Raw genomic sequence first — 21,912 nt, forward strand, 5'->3', positions numbered from 1 at the left:
GGCATTGGCAGAGCAGGCAGGGACTTGGCACTCCCCAGTTAATGTATAGTTACAAGTGGGCAGGATTCCCTGCAGGGAACTGTGATGTGTCCATGTGCTTATGAGTAGAAGATGCTCTTGGACTTCAGGAAAGGTGGGAAGTGATGCAGAGCACCCCAGGGATGTCAGACCAGAGGGGTGGGTGGGATGTAGTGAGGACCCAACTGGAAAAGAAATAGAGGACTGGAAGTGCTTTTTGCAGATTTAATGGGGGTACAAAAAGTTGCTAGAGCACCACTGTACCAGAATATGGTTTTGGAGACCAAGTCATGGTTTGCATGTGATGGGAATAGGAAATACGGGATTTTCCTTTGAGGAAACATTACACCACTGAAAGTTTCATAACTATCCAACAGCAGGAACAGCAGGAATGTCACTGCCTTTACTTGTTTACCCTTGATATTATCCCACAGCGAAACTACCAGTGAATACACCCAGACCTGCTATCAGATAACAATTACACCACTCTGTTCTCAACTAAATATTTTGATCCATGCAGGGGAGCCTCACGTTCACACCACTGCAGCAAACTTCAGGCTGTACCTTCCATGCTTTGCTTCAACCCCGCATGTGTGTGCCTGTTTCTGTATGTTGTATCCCATGCTTAAGTCCCATGCTCTACTGAAGGAGCACTGGATTGAGTAGCTCTAGAGTTTTCTTTGTAGAGTTTGACTAGCATTAAAAAAGCGTTTGAATGCAGGCAAGCTGCTGGGCCAGCTCTGCAGCAGGTGTAAAACATGATGTTGGTTAACTTCAGGGCAGATCCATCCCTCAGCACTGTCTGAAATCAGGAACATTGCCTGGCCAGCAAGACTCTTATGACTTTTGCATTGCATCTTGCCAAGTAAAGCTTCTATCACAGGAGTTAGAGAGTTTCCTGGCACATCCCATCCTCTCCCACTATATTTTCCCATGAGTTAGAAATCCCTTAGACAACAGAGATATACTAGGCTGATCCAGTTTAATCTTGCTTGGCCTGATTTACTTGGACATGCCCTTGCCTTGCTTTATTTTATTTCCCTTTGTTCCAGCTATCCATTAGTTTTGGCATAATCAAACAATCCATAGCAAATTCTTCTGTCGAGGGCTGTCCTTTGTGTAATTTGAAAGGGAGTTGCATGGCCCTGGTCATTGGTGTTGAAGCTAGAAGCATGCAGGGCAGTAATGAGGGCAGAGACAGAGCTGCAGCCTTCCCTCCCCAGTGTAAAGGCACAGCTCCATCTTGTGGGCATTTGTCCCATCTTCTTCCTCACCACGGTGGCAGCTGGCAACTTCGTGCGCGTCTCGACCTGCCACCTTCGGACAAGTTACTCTGGGGAGAAGGTTCAACTCAGTGACTTACTGCATGGTTTCTGAAAGCTGAATAAATACAGCTGCTACACAGCTGGAAACTAACCCACTGTAAATTGGTTGGATAAGCTTTGTTCTAAGTTAATGGTATTAAACCTACTGTGCATTGAACCAAAATGGTTCATGGAACCAAGCTGACACCTGCTACAACAAAGCATGGCTTATCTGGTGCCTACTGACAACAACTTCTTATGTTGCCTGTCTAGATCACTGTGCAAACAACCCTTGCCAAAACGGGGGGACATGCTCTCCTGCACATGGCCATCAGAGGTACCACTGTACCTGTCCTGAGGAATTCACAGGCGAGGACTGTCAGATGAGTAAGTATCTTCTTCCACGAGTGTTACAACATGAGATATAAGCAGTTAGTACAGGTTGTTAATGTTTGCTTAATGAAAAGGTAGTGCTGTTGTGATGGGAGAGACCACTGCAGCACGAATGTTTGTGTAGGTGGATTTCCAAATGGTTATGACAGACAATCCATTACTGACAGGACAGCTGAAAATAGCTTGGTTATACAATCGAGAGCGACATTAAGCTGTGGGAAACACAAAGATCCTCTTCCCCGCCCTTTGCTGCTTTTAAGATTTAAATATCCCTAACATGCTTGGAAATTACTAATAATATCATCTAGTACGTAGGGCAGAGAAACATGAAAAAGCAGCAGAATTTCAGGTGATGCTTTTGTCCTTTATGTGTATGCACACATGGGTCTATCAGTACTTTTCTTGTGATGTCAGCTTTGCACTTGGACAGCTTCAGGGTAGTAATTCTCAATGACAGTTAGGCCAAAAGGCTTTGTCTGGGTTATTTTTCCAGTTTTATGGTGATGCCATTCCCAATTTACTGTGCCAAGCAAGGAATTAGTCTTTTAAACTGATGGGTTTCAGCCGTACTTGCTGTTGTTTATGGAATGCTTTTCATAAAATCATTTGGGTTGGAAAAGATCCTTCAGGTCATTGAATCCAACGATTAATCTAACACAACCAAGTCAACTACTAAACCACATTCCCTGTAGCTCTACACTTGTCTCCCAACAATAAGCAATGAAGCCCTTTTCAGTCCTGGTGATCCACTGTCTGTAGAACAGCCCATGATCTCAGATGGTGCAGTAAAGTGGGACAGACACAAGTATACACCACTGATATGAGTTTTTGTGTTTGCTGAATGAACTCTTAGAAGGACTTAAGTAACGGTGAGGCTGTCATGCTCATAGGGCTTTAGGAGAAACCTACCTCTGCCTTAAGGTCCTGGAGCTGCTGCTACAGTGTTTTAGTACCTTCACACTATGAAGGCTGGCTTGCTTAGAAGCACTGAACAAACATGTATCTGCTCAACAGAAGAAAAAAGAATGAGCAGGGAATGGTGGAGACTGTGGTGCCATTACCTGTGAGAAATAACCTCAGAAAGCTTGTGTTGTTTTTAAACTGTTTCAGAGAAATGTTTTGACAACAGTCTCTACGAGTTCTTTGATGTGGGCATGAGCTGGTCAAGAGTCCAACAAGGAGCTGTGGAGCAGTGCATGTGTGTGGACGGCCAGATTGAGTGTGGGAGTGCTGAATACAAAAGTAAGGCACTATCATCTGTTATGGCTATTGGCCTGCTTGAAGTGGGGATAAAGGACAGCGAGGATTTCAAAGCTGAGCAGTGTTACACACAGTAATACTGCTTTTGCAGTTCATGTACTCTCCCCGAAAGAGAACGTTTCAGCTTTTCTTTCCATGTGTGAGCAGTAATGCTGACCCAGAAAACCGCTTTAATGTGTCCATTTTTATTTGAGCAAGCAATTATATGCATTAATGCACTATATTTAGGGACATATGTCAGTGTTTTCTTTGAGAGGGATGCAATCCTGATCTGCCTTACGTAAAACTATGCAACAGTTGCATAGTTGAAGTGGTAAAATTTTCCTCCAAACCTCCACACCCTCCTCTACTCTTCCCTGCACACCTACAATTGCTTCATATTGCTGTTTCACCTCTGGGTTTTCTTCCCAATCCTATCCCACTCTGAAATTGCCAGCATGTAAACTCTACCTGCCTCCAGGATCCCACACGCCCTGCAACAGCCCCAGAGTCCCCATGATTTTTGTCCCAACATCCCCACTGCTGGCTGGGGTGATGCTTACGTTATGAAGCCTCCTCCTTGTTTTGGGGCTGTGAGGTGCCCAGCTCAGCTGGCCAGATAGCTGCAGGGCATGTGCTTTGGGTTGTCACTTTCCTGATGAAGCCAGCATAGCACCTCCCTTTTGGAAGGAGAGATTATGATAAGAAAACCATATGCCTCACCTATATATATGCTCTGGTATGGCTATTGTGCTGTTCAGTCTGGCTGACTGTTAACCTCCCAAGTAACTTACAGTACCAAGTAAACTTCATAAAAGTCATTTGAAATAGGTAGATGCATTTATTTCCACCTTACAGAACTGGAAATTGAAGGACGGAGAGTTGGTTGCTTTCTACAAGTCTTTACTAAGCTTTCTTTAGGAGAGTAGCTGGCTTTTCTAGGGAGTCCATGGAAGACTTGGGAAATCTGATAGGACTTAATATGCCCCAGTCACAGGTTCAAAATATTTAACTGAACTTCTTACTAGATACATTACTATACATTTTAATGCAGCTCAATGGCAAAGTTGGAATTGGCAGAACCCTCTGTACAGAAAGAAGTGCTAATGCCATCACCATCACCACTAGTAATAATAATCACCACCCCCATTTTACCTATTGTTCATTGATAACATTCTTCAATAGCTAGGCTGACATTATCCAATAAGAGTGAAAACAATGAGACAGACCTCAGTGGGAAGAAATCAGCAGAGTTTCCTTTATTTTACATCAGGTGTACGTCTGAGATGAGTAAAAAAGGGAAAACTTCCCCAAAATGCACACGCACAGAGAAGGTGCATGAAAGTGAGTTAAAATGGACTGATTTTCCTGAATAGCTTGTACTTCGGTTTGACCTTTCATTTCTGCTTGTAGGTTGCGTTCATGATCCTTGCCTGAACGGTGGAGAATGTAAAATGATTACCCTCAGTGGGAAAACAGTATGTGATTGCAAAGGAAATTTTGCAGGAAAGTATTGCAATATTGGTAAGTGTAACAACCCACTGTTGGGCAGAGAATCTGCAGTTTTCATCTGAGTGGGTTTGGCCTGTGTGTTGTATTCTGCCTTTGCAGACATTTCTTGTAGTAACTGAAGAGTCACACAGAGCAAGCGATTAATGCAGTCCTCCAGCGTAAAACATAACACGCTCTTCACCACCAACACCCCGATTCTAAAAATATTTGTTCATGTCCTTGACTCCACGGAAAATTAAACACAGAATTCTTAATCCAATTACTCATGCCCATAAAATAAGCTCATAGCTCCATTTTGCAGCATCAGTCTCAGAGCCGTACTCTACTGCAAACACTTCCCCGCTCTATGCAACCCTTCATGAAGCAGGGATTTATGCTCTGACAAAATCTGGCAGTTGACTATATTTGGTAGCACCAGATTATTGTGCAAAGTAGACTAAAAGTTCACACCCTTTGTTTATCTACTGCTTTAATTTTACAGCACCTTTAGCCCAGTATAGTTTACCCAAAGATCTTTAGTGGAACTGGTGCATCAAGGCAGAGAAATATGTTTTTTGATGCCCACATGTTAGTTCTGTGTTGTTTCTTATTAGGTGCAACATAGTTTTTGATATAGCTTTCCTCCAGAAGACTTAACATTTCTCACTGCAGAGGTTAAATCTGCTTGTAAAGCTTAATTATGTGCTAAATCCTCAAGTTATGTCAGTGGCTATTTTTCAAATACAGCAGGTTTTAGGCATAAATTTCAATAGACTTTTAGTCACATCAGTCTTTGATCCAATCAACTTACTGGCAATGTCTTTCTGAGCATAAAAATCCCAGGGCTCATCAAAATCGAAGACAAGGTTCCCAGTAGCTACGTGGTCACCTAGTTGTTCTGAGAGGATGGTGGGGTGAAAAATCATGGTAATGAACAGTGGATTTGGCATCTGTTTTTTTTTTTTTTCTTATTCTGATAGTTGACATGCTGCAGCCAGCTATTTAAGCTGGGGAAAGAAATGATCTGGGAGACCAGCAGTACACCTGGAATAACAAATAGCAGAACTGGCAAATTAAATGACATATGAACTGGTCTTGAACCTTCACTCACAAGGTACCAGATGAATTGTGCAAAATGGGCTTGTGATTCTTTCAAGTCCTTCATAAGGAGCAATGTTGTAGTGATATCTGGATTTTTGTGCTCTAGTTGTCCTAGGGACACTTGTTCCAGGCTTTGTGAATGCTGCTGCATGGATCACAGAATCACAGAATCCCAAGGGTTGGAAGGGACCTCAAAAGATCATCTAGTCCAACCCCCCTGCAAGAGCAGGGTAACCTAGAATACATCACACAGGAACTTGTCCAGTCAGGCATTGAGTATCTCCAACGTAGGAGACTCCACAACCCCCCTGGGCAACCTGTTCCAGTGCTCTGTCACTCTCACAGTAAAGAAATTTTTCCTGATGTTCATACGGAACCTCCTATGCTCCAGTTTACACCCATTGCCCCTTGTCCTATCACTGGACATCACTGAAAAACACTCTTTCAAGCAATTCCCTGTACTTCTTGAACTGAGGGGCCCAGAACTGGACACAATATTCCAGATGCGGCCTCACCAAGGCAGAGTAGAGGGGGAGGAGGACCTCTCTTGACCTACTAACCACCCTCCTTCTAATACACCTTAGGATGCCATTGGCCTTCCTGGCCACAAGGGCACATTGCTGGCTCATGGTCATTCTCCTATCCACCAGGACCCCCAGGTCCCTTTCCCCTTCACTACTGTCCAGCAGGTCAGCCCCCAACCTGTACTGGTACATGGGGTTGTTCTTCCCCAGATGCAGGACTCTACACTTGCCCTTGTTGAATTTCATCAAGTTTCTCCCCGCCCAACTCTCCAGCCTGTCCAGGTCTCGCTGAATGGCAACACAGCCCTCTGGTGTGTCAGCCACTCCTCCCAGTTCTGTGTGTGCATGACACGTGTGAGACCTGGTGTCCTGGGGAGAACTGTGCGCTGCTCATCTTCACATGAAACTGCTTTTCCCATTCCTATTTCGTTATCAGCTTCCCATGCCCAAAATGTGCACAAACGTTCACCCAGCGTGGCCTGGATTATAAATATCTGGGTGACAGTGTTATAGCTGTAATACTGGTTTCTGTCTGACTAGCTGAGAACAAGAAATAAGCAGGTGCTCTTTGATTACTTGAAAATAATCAAGCACACATTTGGTTTGCTAAACAAATGGCTCTAGATGCTTACAATCCATCTGCACTCAGCTGCCTAACACCCCCACACAAAACGGGAACTGGAGGATTGTGTGTATGTGTCAGGGCCTTGCAAATGAGTTTAAAAATGAAAAAAAGCCTCTTTGCCAGGATTTAGTAATTCTAAATTAACAACTGAATTGGTGCCGGAGTCTGTAGACCTGATGGCATCTTCACACTAGGGCCATGGCGTTCTGGTGCAAGCACCCGGAGCTTGTGCTCTGAGAGCACACAGAACTGATTTTTAAATATATATTGGATTAATTTTTTCTTCAAACCTTCAATTTGATGCTGTGAGCACAGCTGGCTTTTTTTCTTTCTTTTCCTTTTTTAAAGCCTTGTATATTTTCCCTTGTCTAACAGGACTGAATTATGAGGTTACCCTTAAGTCTGAATAGTTTATGCTTATAGTGCTTGATCCAGAGCAAGTTACAGTGTCTCCAAAATGTACTTTATTCTAAATTATTCATTTATAGAGGCAACCCAAATTGGGATGCAAAAAAAGTCTTCTTTTTGGTTAAATAAAGAAAAAAAATCAATGAACAGTAAGCACCCTGTAATATTATTGGGCTGTGATGTTTGAGGTCTCCCCGATGTCCCCTGCCTTGACTTTTACAAAGAATAACCAGTATTTATGTGTTTCTAATGGAAAACCAGCTAATTTGTCTTGATGTCACCCCCTCTCCCCACCCCCAATATTAATAAATGAAGTGCCATCCTGGGTCAGGTTCTAAGTATTATTGTGACTGGCACTGGCAAAGCAGAGGATGACTGCTACTTTGTAGAGTCTACAGTAAGGTAATGTAAGTAGCAGGAAATAACTAGGAATTCATTTTCCGGGTTGAGGATTTTCTTAGCAGGTGGCTGGACCATCATATTTGATAGACCTTTACCTGTTTTCCATGAATTTGTCTAAACTCTTTAGAACTCCTTCATACTTTTCCCTTTCACAGCATGCTGTGTCAAGAAGTTCCAGAATTTAAATAGATGTGATGAGAAACAGTATTTTCTATTGTTAGCTTAAAACCTACTGCCTGGTAATTTCATTTCCCCCCTCTGAACAGTGAGTAACAGAGAATAATCATAACTTTTGTGATTTTGCAGCTACCTATTTATCTGTCCATTGTTCCTTTTTTTTGGGCTACAGGGTCCTTGTCAGTACTCAAAAATCATCTTTTCACTGATCTTAAAATTCTCTTGCAAATAATCATTATGTATATATATATGCATATATATCTCCAAGCCATTATCATAATGGCCATGTAGCTACTGGCAAATGATGAGCTGACTTAAAAAAATATGGGAGGTGATAAAAGTAACATAGGAGATATCTATAAAAAAAGGAGATTGATATACAAAAGACAGTTTCTAATATAGATTTCTATTCTTTGTGGTAACACATTATTTTCTAGCCCTTAAAGCAGCAACCTTCAGTACTAAAGAAAGAACTGCCATTTTAAAAGAAGTTCTAACAGAGTTTATATGCATAAGATTTCGTACAGTTTCAAAGGAAATCAGATACACCACCAATAAATTTGTTCCCAAACAGTGCTGTTTAAAATTGTTCAAAAATCCATTTCAAATTAAGTTTAATTCATAAAAATTGCCCTTAAACATGCACTTATTTTCAGGAATAAGGATTTTGTATTAAGAGAGTAGTTGCATTCACTTCGGAGGCAGAGATCTTCCTGATTGAGATCTGGATCCAGGTTTTAGGTGAAGATTCATAATTAATTATCCAAGCATGAGTAGCAATAGTGGTCTCATTGTACAGAGATGTTACAAAAATGATCCAGACCCAGTCACTTCATCAGTGATAAATGCGGTGAAGAAGTGATATCTCAGAAGGATGTGAGGGTGATATTTTATCTCCAGCATAAGCTGGTATAGGCAAATGGAGTGGAGAGGGAATTTTCTGGGAGATGTTTTACTTCAGAAGTATTTAGCTTCATTGGAGGTGATAACTTGTGAAAAACAGTTATGAACATGTAACTGTAAAATCACTTCGACGTTTTGTGTTTCATTGAACAGACAGGAGTCATGATAGAGATGCTGGGTGAATGTAGAGCACACATAGCTAAATGAAGAGGAGGAGCTATTTGGACAGCGGACAGATAATTCACTATAATATGAATTTATGGAGATGTTAAAGGGAATTGGACGGTGAAGGAAGGAGCTGTAGATTTTTTATTAAGGGATTGGTGCTTTTAGGTTTCTGTGGTTGAAACCCCACCATTGCACCCACACTACTGGCCTTAGCTGATATGTAGGTGGAAACAAATATTTTGCCCCATTTCCTGGGTAAAAGCACTTCCTTCTCCTTAACATTGCTTTGTTACAGGTTTTGTGTGTGTGGTGGCAGTAAATTTGGAAGTCTCATTTATGTTTTTAGGTTTATTCCTGATTTACTGAAGGGTATATTAGTGGGGAATCTTCATTCCGTTTAATTAGTTGCAAAGTTTTTCCGGAAACGCTTAGTCTCTGTAGGTGGCTTGGTTGTGTTACTGTTGATCAGAGGAGTAGTTGGTAGTCACATGTGGATAACTGAGGTGGGGTTTAATGCTATTTATTGCAGTGTTTTTTTAGCTTTCAACTGGATATTCGGGGTCTAGAGTTACCTTAATCATTGAGTGGTACATTGCACTTTATGGCTAGCTAGGGTTTATTTCTGGCCCATTTGTTGTATTAGGACTCAGCAACAGTTCAGGGTGTGTTCTTGTAGTACTATTTGTGAAAATAAGATGATAGCCATGTAATATTTATTATATTACATGTGATATTTATTATCTTTATTATATGAAATATTTAGGTAGCCATGTAACACAATAAATCAGTGGAATAGATGAGTTATGGCAAATTTTGGTGCTTTTCATGATTAAAATGAGAATGAAAAGAGAGCGGTGCATGGAAAACCTGTCTGGATTTGTGTCACTGTGATTATGGGTTCCAGTAGAGGATAGATTTGGGAGCAGAGGATAATATGTTTCTACTTTTCTTTGGATTAAAGTTTAGGTAACGATGTTTTTGCTAGTGTTTTGGTCATGATGAAACATGAAGTTGTTGAAGTTATTTTTGAAAGCTCTTTATATTTTCTAGTGTTTGAATTAGAAGGGTACCATAGCTTTAAAGAAAGTATGAGTTGGAATGCTAATTGTGGAAGGCTTATGGTTACATAAGGAGATGTGTTGTTGTATGTCAGAAACAGGTTGAAGATTTTTAGAAAAGGAAGATGACAGAATAGCTGAATATATAACTACATACAGGGAAAAAAACCCTCTAGGCCAAATCTTTGGGGGTTAAACTGGGGGAGTTTGAGGTAATAAAAGAAAAGAAAAAGACAGCAAACCCACTCTTTTAGTGGCTGTTTTACTGAAATAGGGTGTTTGCAGTTTTCTACTAATGTAGGTACTTCAGTAAAGGAAATTCAGCTCTGGAGGCTGGAGGGAAAGTTTTAAGCCTTTTTCTTCTGAAGGAGAAAAAAGATAATGAGTCTTTGCTATTTGATTTGTTTAACAAGTTATCTATAATCTACTAGAATGCTTTTGGGTTAGTGTTTGATTCTTTATTTTCTAGGATCCCAGAGGAAAAAACAAGGAAGAAATAGCGTGAGGTGTAATAACAAGGTCAGAGCCAGCAGACAGAAAAGCATCATTACAATTTGATGTGAGTTGGAGAGGTGATTATGTTTTTTGCTGGGGTAAAGTTTCATGGGTCCTCTGGGAGATTGCATGAGGGTAGGGCAAGGGTTAATAAGGCAAAGATAATTTAGAGAAAGCCTTGGGCACTGTTGCAGAAATAGTAGTGGTGGGTTGGATTTTCATCAGATTTTGAATTATTTCATAATAATTCAAATAGTGCTGAAGTTACATGGAGAAAAACTAGGTCTAGTAAACTATTACATACAGTGATAAATGGTAGGAGGGATTGGAAGATGAAGGAGTGAGGGAGCATGGCATTATCAACTAAGAACCCACCTCTGATTCCTTGCCCCAAGTGCCAATATAGCTGATGGTGAACAGGAAACTAGCAGTCAACATGGCTTTGCAAGAAGATAATTATAAGGTGTCATTTATGGAGGTGTGCAGTAATGGAGAGGCTACTCTGATCTCCCAGGTTTCTTTATAGAGTTAGGAATCATAATAAAGACTTTGGCTGATGCAAAGAAAAACGCAAAGGTAGGAAGCACCATTTGCGTGGAGGATACGGATTAGTCATTTACATTTGACATCTTGGCAAATGTGGACTAGAGAAGAGAGTACACTGAGCTGTACGGTTAGCAGTATGGCATACAGCAAGGATTAACTCTGTAAGGGTTGAGTGACAAGGCAAATTCCAAGGAACTGTCAAAAATTTCTTTGGACAGAGATAACAGCAGGTTCAAGACCAACAAAGGGCTTCTTATTTTTACAAATAAATGTTTTTCCAGACGTTGGTGGACACTAAGCTTTTTATGTTGCCTTCTGTGTTTCTATAGTGGTGTGTTTTTTAGATGACAAGTCTGTTTTAATCCCACTACAAACTAACATGATTAATATTAGCAACTACTAATATGAAGAAGCTGCTTAGTGCTTACTGTTATAATAGAATGCCTGACTTGGCAGCAGTGTTAGTCATTGGATGCTGGTTAATTCAAAACCATAAAGGTCTTTTTTTCTTTGAGGCATGACAGTGGTGTCAGTTAATTCTGTTTTATAGAGGGCACATCTCTTGAAATGTGAGGGCACTGACATCTCTTAATCCACACAACCCTATTCTGCTGTATAATTGTCAGTTAGGAAGGTGGTTGAAAGCACAATGTGGTGGAAATGGTTAAGCAGCTCACAGGCTTTCACCTCACCCCTTGGATTAATGCAAAAGTCTCCATTACATTGTTTGTCTCTCCCATTGCCTTTCTCCCACCAGCCCATGCTGGGTACTTCATGTGCTTCAGAGACCCTTCTCATTACTTTCTATAGAGCAACTGCTCATCCTACTCAAAAATTAATTGCTATACAGCTTGTTCCTTTTCCTGCCTGGAGACTAATTGTGGGTCATACTCTTAAAACATAAGGACCTACAGATTTATTCAAAAGAATAAAAGCTTTCACTATGAATTACCCTGATACTCTTGGAATTCCTGTAAGGTAGTCAATGAAACAGGTTGTATTTCTGTCAAAAGAATATAGCACTGGGATTTGCTTGTTGCTGCTGGAATTTCTTTCCCCTATCGACTGGCAACCTATTTCCTAAATACATTACTCCTTTCAGCTCTATATACCTGCCTATTTGATTGCATATATGACTTGGCAATTAGAACTCTAGTGTGAGTATTGAAGATAATCAATAGAAGAATGAAATGGAAAAAGAGCCAGCTGTTCCTCTTATCAAAGATATTTCTTTTCTAAGAGATAAGAAAATACTGGCAGATTTCATAGAGTTCCAGGTTTAAAACTCCATATGGAGGAATTTAACTTACCCAGAAGGTAGATTTGTAGCTTAACTTTTGTAAGAAACATAAATCTCTTAATTTTTACCTCAGATGATTTAAGTACTTGCAAGTACAAATGTAGAAAGTTACTTTGAAGAAGAAATACATTTAAAATCTAGCTTCAGTGAATGGAGTGTGCTATCCTTATGTTAGGATGCAACTTAGGGAGATCTTTTGTGTTATATAAATGACTTTATTTTCACAGTCTGAAATCCAATCTTATTTTGTATGGTTAATTTCTATTAAATTTAATTCATTACAAATGGATACCAATTTTTCCACATTTCTGCCTATTTGCTGGCTCTGACATATTATGTGTTTCACAATCAGGCTACAGTGTCAGCAGGGATTTGTTTCAGTGTTAGGTGTTGTCAGTCCAGAGGTTTTATTGTTATCCAAAAATAACAGGAGACAGCGCAGCTATGCCAATCAATTATTTGTTCTAAATTAGTGACATGCATTATCTCCTGTTGTAGTAAATCGTAAGTCCAAACAGGAATATTGAAATCTAGATAAACATCACAGATGTATTACTGAATTATATAGAAACACAGTTAAATAGATATATAGCTTGCTTTCTTCTTCAGTTGGGGTTTATGTTCATTAATATTCACACCCTGAAAGCTACAGTGCTTGCTGTTATTCTTGCTTTCACAGACATGTATTAGTGCATGAAAATTTGAAGTAATTTGTTTCAAGCCAGTAACAGTCCAGTCCTGGGGCTGCTGCCATGCAATCTCCTGGCTCTCCTCGTTTAGACTACATATTTCTATCATCAAAGAGTGAAAGAGATGGCAACTGCTTTCTTCAGTGCAGTCAGTGCACACCTGGCCACCTTCCTAGATCTTTACAGAGATTTTCAGTGGCAAAGAGAGACAATGAAAGATAAACTAAATCTTCCTTGGGGTGCAATGCTAGGTTAATGTGGATGTCCTGTAAAGCTCTCTGCGTGGTTTGGTTCATTGTGCATAGGAATATTTACCTTACTGCTTTTGGAACACCTAGTTTTTTTCAGTGTTTTATCTGATGGAGTGTGATGCCTGTAATAGCAATCTCTACAAATATTGGAGAGTACCTCTGTCATGCATTTATTGCCAGCTCAGGCTAGTGGTTAGCTGCCCTTGCAGCAGCGGAAAGTGCAGCTCGCTGAAATCAAAGACTTTTACTCCTTTTATCTGTGAGGGGATTTCATGTCTACTCAGGAAAGGAGATTAGGGAACTTCTAGGTGAACCAAAAAAATGATGGATTCAATGATCCGAAAGACAGGCATCCAATGGGTCAGCTAATGTAGGAAGGAAACTTATACCATTGCAAACGATGCCTTGGAGAACAAGGCATCCTGCAATGCTGAGGCAATGTAAGCAGTAAACAGTGCAAAGGCATACAATTTCATTGCTTATTGCTATTCATTTTCATTGTTAAAAGATGAAACAGGATTAGGTGGAAATATACATTGATAGATGTATAAGGAAGGCCTCAGAGACATACAGATGCGGTCTTGCAAACCAGCTGCTATCTAGCAAGTGCTTTCTCTGATCAGAGCAGGGGATGTAGGGCAAGCTTCAAGCCTTTGCCTCTGAGCTTCCTGTGGCACTACAAGAAGACTGGACATTTGCTCCAGGTAATGCTCTGGATGAAGGACATTCTCCTACTTCCACCAAGGTTTTGTTTTAGTTTATGATTTTCTAAAGAATTCTTCCATTGGATAATTGACAACGGAGACACTGGAGAAGATCTTTTGTAAAGCCAATTCTAAGCAGAAGCTTACATCAGCTGATACAGAGCAATACAAAAAACCAAATTAACATTGTATTTAATAGCAACATAACAGGATGTTCAGGGATAAAACAAGGCATTACTGAATGAAAGACTTACTTAAAACTATTCCATCCCAGCATTAGAACCATAAGGGGAAAAATGTATTTTTATTAACAGAATGAAACGGCTTGTCTGGAAAGAAAATACAGTCAAAGCTCAAAAATATTAGCAAGATTGCTGATGAGATGTTTTGGAGAAAAGAAAATCTAAAAGAGACATTGTTTTCTACAGAAAGGCTTCCAAAAGAAACTCCTAAAAATCTTCAAGTATATAACTACAGAACTTTGAAGCAAGATCTGCTGACAAAAAGTCTTGTGAAGTGTTCTCAGGAAGTTAGTAATTAGAACTGGTTGGATAACTGCTATTTCAGGTTGCTTTTAATTTTAAGACCTGAAACTGCTTTTTACTGAAAAATGAAAAGGCAAAGAATTGGTGTGACATGCAGATAAAATATGCCATCCCAACACAACTAGAATGTTTTAGGTGAACTATTTAAAACTTTTGGATTTAAAAATTATTTCTAATTTTACTTTTTTTTTTTTTTGCTTGAGAAGAAATGAACAGCAGTGATAGTGACATAGGTCTGCACATTAACTTGAATCTGCATTTGCATCAAAACTTTCCTCATCTGAAAGTTTAGCTTATTTCTACTCAACATAGTGGTTGGCAGTACCAGAGGGAAGTGAATGAACAGGAAAAATACATATGTCATGCTGTCCATTCCTTTCTTCCACATAGGAAAATAAATATGTTTCAGAGTTAGGAGAAGTTGCACAAGCTATAAAGGATTGGGAAAGAACAATTCCCAGTCAGAGCAATCCCTCAAGAACTGCTGAAAGCAGACCACCTACACATCATTTCTGACAAAGAGGGAAAAAGAGATTTTTTTCAGTGCTGCAGCAATAAAAAAAGAGTATTAGAAGCAAAAGATCTGTACGGCTGAAGTAGTTGCAGAGATTCTTTTGGAAAACTGTTTCTCCTGAATTATAGGTGATCTACTCAGCTTTGCACGTACTTCTCAATGGTCTTAGATGCATACAATGCCTTTTAATGAGTGGTGATGTGGGTACTGTGTTGATACTGCCAGTCAAATACAGCTTGCTGGAGTAGAGAATAGATCAATGGAAAGCTTCTAATGAAACAACTGTATTAACTTAGATGCTCCTCCACAAGATATGAGTTTAAGTCACTTTACTCCTGTGCCCAAAATATTCCTTATAAAACTGAAAAGAAAAAAGAACTGAGAGATATTACTGTTCCTCTCAACAAGTGCAACATGTAATCTAAACTTCTTAGTTACAGAAGGAGAACATGAGGGATGATTTAGAAAGTGGCCAAATTCTTCCAGCTAAAATCTTCTGGCAGCTTTAGCAATGACTGGCAGACCTGATAAAGCAGAAATGTATTGGATTTTAAACCTAACAAGGATGAGCACTTGTAAACACCATTTGCAAGATGTTCAAACCGGGGGTATTGTGGAATATGGCCCTGGTTCTGCACCAAAACCATAATTTCTTGTTTCATCCTCATAAAAGTAGTCAACTCTAAATCATTTCTGAATGTAATAAGTACTGTACAAATAAAAATAGCACCTGGCACTTCCACGGATAATTGAAAGAATTTAGCATACAGCATGATAATGGTATTTTTATGACACTCTTTCAGGCAAACAAAGCAGCATAACTTGCAACTTGCCCAGAAAATAAATGGTAGGGTTGCCAAGAAATGGTTACTATTGCTAGGGATACGAATGATAGACACATTATTTTCTGGGAGCTCCTAGATTATGGTTGCTAAAATATGAGTTTGATGTAATGTTATATTCGTAGTTACTGAAATAAAAAGAATTTGATTCAAGGTGCAAGTGGGAGAAAATGCTGTCTCATCATCTCACAAGTGTCTGGAGGCCAAGCAAGAAAGCAAATTTTGCCACGTATTTGTATGCTAACTCAGACAGAAGGATTTGCACCAAACTTCTTGACCTCTAGGTCTCAAATAGGACCTCTTCCTATGCTTTCTTGTGATTTTGAGGTCTGTTGGCACACTAGTAACTTCAAAAAATAATTGACATCAGCAGTTCAGTGCTGTGATTCACTATTTTAATGCTAGTTCTATGCCCTAGTTCATGTGTCTCCTTGTTCTGTCAAAGTAAACAGATCTTTGGCAAGAGCTGTCCACATTCTGTAGTGTGATAGATCATCTTCACAGTGTGTTTTTCAGCAGTCAGGCAATATCATGATGTTATATATTTAAGCACATTTATAAGTATAGAAGAAGGTTCCACCAGTCTTGCAGATGTCAAGGATAACTCACACTGACATGGCTGGGATAAGAAGCCCTCTGAGGCTCAAGTCACAATTAATCCTCTTTGTACATTAGATGGTTTTGTGTTTCCTTTGGGATACTTTGAGCTGTGTTTTGAGGTGTAGACTTTCTGCTTAGTGGAGCTATTGGTATACAAATGCATCCACATATGTTTTTCAGCCATAATGCTGGTATGTGCCGTTTATAGATCTTGGCAGCTGGGTATACAGGTCATAGAATATGTATGTGTCAGACCTATTTGAAGAAATAACCCATGTGCAGGTGAAAAGGAAATGTGTTTTAAATAAGAAAATTCAATCTACTATTCAAGTTTCTTTTTACAAAATTGATGTATGTGCAATATCTAGTTACAAGTATATAACACACATGGGCACAGTATATATATATATATGGGTATGTATGAGGACATAAAAAGAAGTGTTTTTCAAAATCAGACCTTTTAAGCACTTGCTGGAAGGGCAGGATGGTTTTCATTACTTTGCAACACAGATGTCTCTGAGCTGGTTGGATTAAGCTCCCTTTACTGTCAATAGAGATTTCAGTCAATGTAGTCAAGACTGCATGGCACCATTCATCTCATCTTAAAAAAGTCACTTAAAGCAGGCTGGATCAGCTTGGTTCTAGAAATGCCTGTTTCTCTTAATTGACTAAAGAAGGAGTCTCCAGTGATGAGCTCAGTTGTGTCTAAAATTAGACAGGAGGAATCCCAGCCATATTGCTGACTGTGTTGCAGATTGCTGACTAAAATCTCCCATACGCAGTACAAATTTTAGGTTTAATTTTCTGCCTGTTGAATAGCTATTTGTGCATGTGTTAAACAAGGCTAGCTCACTACTAATTTTAAACAGGATTCTTTTTCAATTAAAAGAAGATGTTCATTTGTTGCATTCAGTTCCTGTGAAAGGTGAAAGGCACTGCAAAGAATGGGGCCCACTGGCTCTCATATGGGACTTCAGCTGTGAAATAAGTATTTAACATGTAATTTGCATTGATTCCTGACCAGTGTCTTGTATTTTGCCAGTACCCAACCATCGGTGCTATGTTGGCAATGGCACGGAGTACAGAGGTACAGCAAAGACAACCATTTCTGGACACAGCTGCTTGCCTTGGAATTCAGACTTGCTGTACCAAGAGCTTCACGTTGACAGTGTTGAGAAAGCAGTACAGCTTGGCTTGGGGCCATTCTCTTATTGCAGGTGAGAAAAGTTCTCCTTTGCCCTGCGCTTGTAAATCAAGAGATGGATGTATTGTGAAAGTGAGAAGGGCAGGAATCTCAAAGCAGGTGTTATCCCTGCCTCGGAAAAGCTAGACTGACTTAACAGCCTGACGCAGGGGATGCAATTGTACAGAATACAAGATCTAGTAGATAGGCTAAATCAAGGGTCTTTCAAGGGAAGCTCAGATACAAAATAACGTTGGAAATTCCAGGTCTTTTTTTTTTTTCCTGGGATTTTTATTTTATTTTTCTCAAGCAAGACCATAGTGCAAAACCTTTGAAATCGTTCATAAATGACTATGCAAAAGGGAAAAGAAATGCAGTAGCCAAATTGAAACGGTTAACCTTTTGTTTCTAATTCTGATATTATGAAACAAGTAACATAAAGGAAAATATTTTCAAAAGTTAAAAGTTATTTGAAAAGGAAAAAATCAAAGCACTGTATTTCAGTAATGTTGAAATGGGATGTCAAAATTCTCTCCTGGTTTTCTTCCAAAGCAAATCTACTGCCAAATAAGATTTAACAGTGTTTCAATTTTGATGAAACCATGTATCAATAAACTGCATTTCTGATGAAGTTTTCTGTTCAGCTGTAATTAAAATAGCTTGTGGTAGGTAGGTTCGTGATTTCTCCTCAGTGACTTTATGTTCCCCCTGTCTCTGAGGTGTTCAACTCATATCCACAAATAAAGGAAATGCTCCAGTTTAGATAGAGTTGTGGAGATACGCGAATGCTAGGAGCTGCAAACTTTAGATGATTCTCCTTAAATTACTGGTTCATGTCTAGATTTTGGTGTTGTGGGATGGATTTTTTTTTATTTCTGTATTTCTACACCACCCCCCCCCCCCCCCCCCAATGTGTAAGTTAGACCAGTATTTCAGGAAAAACAGTACTGCACTTCCTAGTTTGTTTGATGAAAAAAAGCATGCATGCATGCTGAAAGTAGCTCTTCCTCTCCTTCAAACACAAAATGAAAATAAGCAGCTCCTACACCCTCCCTTAGCCCAGGTCAGCTTCTATTCCAAGGCTTGGTCCCAATCCAAGCACTGAGGTATGAGATCCATCGTGTCCCAGCACTGTATGGCAATTTACCAGGCACATATTTTATGCTTTGATAAAACTTGATCCCTTTGATTTGCATCATTTAAGCACAATATTCACTTGCAGATTTGAAATGCAGAGAACAAAATGGTGTAGGAGCTGATGTGTTCATGTTCTGCAGAGCTGAGAAAAAAGCTTTTCACTTTTTTTGTCAGCTTGTTATAATTTCTGGGGATATCTCTGCTGCACTATATAATCCTGCAGATATCTTCTTCAAACAGTCTAATTTAGAAACATTGTTGGTGGAAGATGACTCAACCTGTGTTGCTGCTTCAGTTCTGAGAATTTGAAAGGGCTTTAATCTTTTTCTGAAAAGCAGTTATATTAAAAAAAAATATATTGAAGAACCTTACAATAATAGACAGTGCTGCTGATAAATCCAGCTGAAATTAGAATTACTGTTTATCTGGAGCCCTGAAGTGCCTTGTCTACTTTTCTTGCTCTACGGAACATCTTTCTGCATCTTCAAAGTTTACCTGTATTCTTGGAGGAGTAAACTGGGCAAATTTCTGGTTACTTATAAGGCACTGATGAAGACAATTAGGCTGTACCAGGGCGAAACTATACTGAAATTAACCCAAAACCTCTTTAATACCAAGGTAACAAAGAGCTAAACAGATATTCCTTTTATTTCTTTTCCTTTCTGAGGAACACAGTATTTTCTTTTCCTCAGACTCTCAAGGGAATGTGAACCTGAGCTTCCCAAATTCATTTGTGCTAGCTATTCTTGTGATGGATTTTCTATGAATCTACCTGTGTTGGAATTTCCTTGCTTAATAAAATCACCTAAAAAAGGAACCTCTCCCATGGGATTTAGTCCTGAAAATAGCTGAGCTGCTATCTGTTAAAACACTTCAGTGTGGGCTGTATTTAAACCATGTGAACATGTTCATGCATCCAAATACTTGTAGGCAAATTTTACAGGTGTTTAGTCATGTGTCGGTACTTCAGGTCCTAGAGAACTGTAGACTGGCTTGCCTGTAAGCATGATGAACTCTATCAAAAGGCTGCATTTAGGGGTTAGCAGGTGCTTCAGCACTTCATCAGGTGGCTCAAAACCTGAGAATCCTGTCAGTCCTCTGCATGGTGCAAGAGGAAAAAAGCAGAAAGCCTCTGGGAAGCTTGGAACAATGCTGTGTTTAATGCTTGTAATTCACTTTCTCCCTGATTTAATTAGAAATCCAGATGATGATGAGAAGCCATGGTGCTACATCATGAAGGACAACAGTTTGTCTTGGGAGTATTGTGATATTCCATCTTGTGGTATGTAAAACTCTCTTAAAACCCGTGCTATGAATGCATGAAGAAAGGTTAATTGATACTAGAACAAGCTTCCACTGTATAATTTTGAATATTCTACTGTTTCCAGGAGTGTTGAATATTTTATTGCTTGCATTAAGTCAAATGGCAACAACAGGTTTCTTTTGCATTTTTTTGAGCTGGATATTTGTCCTGAAATAATAGTGGTGTCACACTATTGCTTTCCGTCACAATCATCCCAATATCACCAACTTTCTGCTAGAACTTGCAAGACCACAGAAATGATTGATGCTTTGGTACAAATTGTCATCACTCAGGGAATTACAGGCCCAGAGAAGTGAATGGGCCTCTGTAAGTGAATTGAAGGACTGGAGCCTGAAGCTGTAATGAGATACAGTGTTTAATTCCAAAACCTGAGGATTCTGCTCTTCCCTAAATTATTATTTAGTTGTTGTTAACATTGTAGCTGACCTTCAGAACATAGTTGTAATCTGAAACAGAAGTTTATAAAGTACATCTTTTTATTTTCCTTCTTTGGTTCTAATGTATTCAGTAGACAAAACTAACACAAGCATCCTAGTCTTTGCTATTGCAATGGCAAAGCTCAGTGCAGAATCGACAAATGAAGATGTGATGTACCATGCATTCTGTTGTGCCTCCTCAGGTGGTGAAGGTTGTATATCTACTGGTAAATGAAACAGTGTCTGGGAACCTTCACAACATTTGATTTACTCTAGTACATGCACAGGCAGTGTTTGGAATAGACATAGCTTTCAGTCTTGCAAGTCGCATGAATGAGATCCAGTTGTACGTGAATGTTTAATGCTAATTTAAAAATCCTCTCATTTTAAGATGCTTATAAAATTTCTAGTCCTTAGAAATCACAAGGATTTATAGTCTGATGCCATATCCCTTTATATCTCAGCAAGCAGGGAAAGGAAGCCACTAGTTCCAGACAATGTAGATAGTTTTGCAGTTACCAGAAGACCATGTGGGAGAAGACACAAAAAAAGAAGTTTTGTGAGACCTAGGATTGTTGGGGGATCTTCATCCCTGCCTGGATCTCATCCTTGGGCAGCAGCTATATATATTGGAGAGAGTTTCTGCGGTGGAAGCCTTATTCAGACTTGCTGGGTTGTGTCAGCAGCACACTGCTTTGCTAACAGGTAAACTCACTCATTAGCATGACAGTAAGTCCTCTCCTCCTCAGAGTCTGCTTGTGACTCACAACAAACCCAAACAGAAACAAGTAAGATAGAAGATGAGATTATAAAAGACCAATGTTTCAAAAAGAGTTTCTTTTTCAATTTGGTTGCCATTTATGAGCTAACAAATAGCTTGGAGTCCTATTATCTCATAAGCCCATATCTCGCTCCTTAAGGAGTCTTAAAGTAACTAAATGACCTGACTGATGGAACAAGGTAATGCAGAGCAGGACATAGATTGGGAGCTTGCAAGTGCAGGAGTCTGCAGGGGGATATATCTAATTCTCTTCTCAGTTACTTTTTTTGGGTGTTTATACCTGCTTTGAGATATAACAGAGATGACTGCTCACTGCTGTGGCTGTGATGGCCAAGGACTGATTTATTAGAGACAATCAATTACTGCTGGTTGACACAAATAGAGTGGGCTGAGCTTTACAAAAATCCAAAGGGAAGAACTGAACTGTTAAATCTTTGAGGCTGATTTCCTTGAGAGGTTTTTCGTGGGGCTTTTTCATCTTTTTTTTTTTTTTGTCTCATGTGAGACACTGGAGAGAGTATTGACCACAGGATGCTCTTACTTTATTCTAATATTGCACTTTATACAATTGCTGAATAGTTTTCCTGATTTCTGTATAATCACATAGATGGGAAAAAACATTGCATCATTTCATACCCGTTGTTCCTTTGCATAGTAAAGAAGCCAAGAGAAACAGAAAATCTTGTGCCAGAATGCATACACTGGTAGCTTGTAGAGCTAATAATACCATTGTGAATGCTGTACTGAAGCATTTGGATCTCGAGCCACAACGCA

General features: G+C 39.5%; 1 protein-coding gene across 1 annotated transcript in view; it reads left to right on the forward strand.

Moving 5' to 3' along the window:
* HGFAC (HGF activator) overlaps nucleotides 1-21,912 on the forward strand; it is a 45,534-nt gene that overhangs the window by 14,375 nt on the left and 9,247 nt on the right. Inside the window, exons 5-10 of the mRNA XM_061467978.1 lie at nucleotides 1,596-1,709; nucleotides 2,826-2,957; nucleotides 4,368-4,478; nucleotides 17,340-17,514; nucleotides 19,814-19,899; nucleotides 20,822-21,062. Coding sequence (XP_061323962.1) covers nucleotides 1,596-1,709; nucleotides 2,826-2,957; nucleotides 4,368-4,478; nucleotides 17,340-17,514; nucleotides 19,814-19,899; nucleotides 20,822-21,062 — 859 coding nt within the window. The remainder of the gene's footprint in view (nucleotides 1-1,595; nucleotides 1,710-2,825; nucleotides 2,958-4,367; nucleotides 4,479-17,339; nucleotides 17,515-19,813; nucleotides 19,900-20,821; nucleotides 21,063-21,912) is intronic.

This window comes from Pezoporus flaviventris, unplaced genomic scaffold (assembly GCF_033815535.1).
Source record: "Pezoporus flaviventris isolate CSIRO_AGI_PZ_B2104156 unplaced genomic scaffold, CSIRO_AGI_Pfla_v1 ptg000002l, whole genome shotgun sequence".
NCBI classification, from domain to species: domain Eukaryota; kingdom Metazoa; phylum Chordata; class Aves; order Psittaciformes; family Psittacidae; genus Pezoporus; species Pezoporus flaviventris.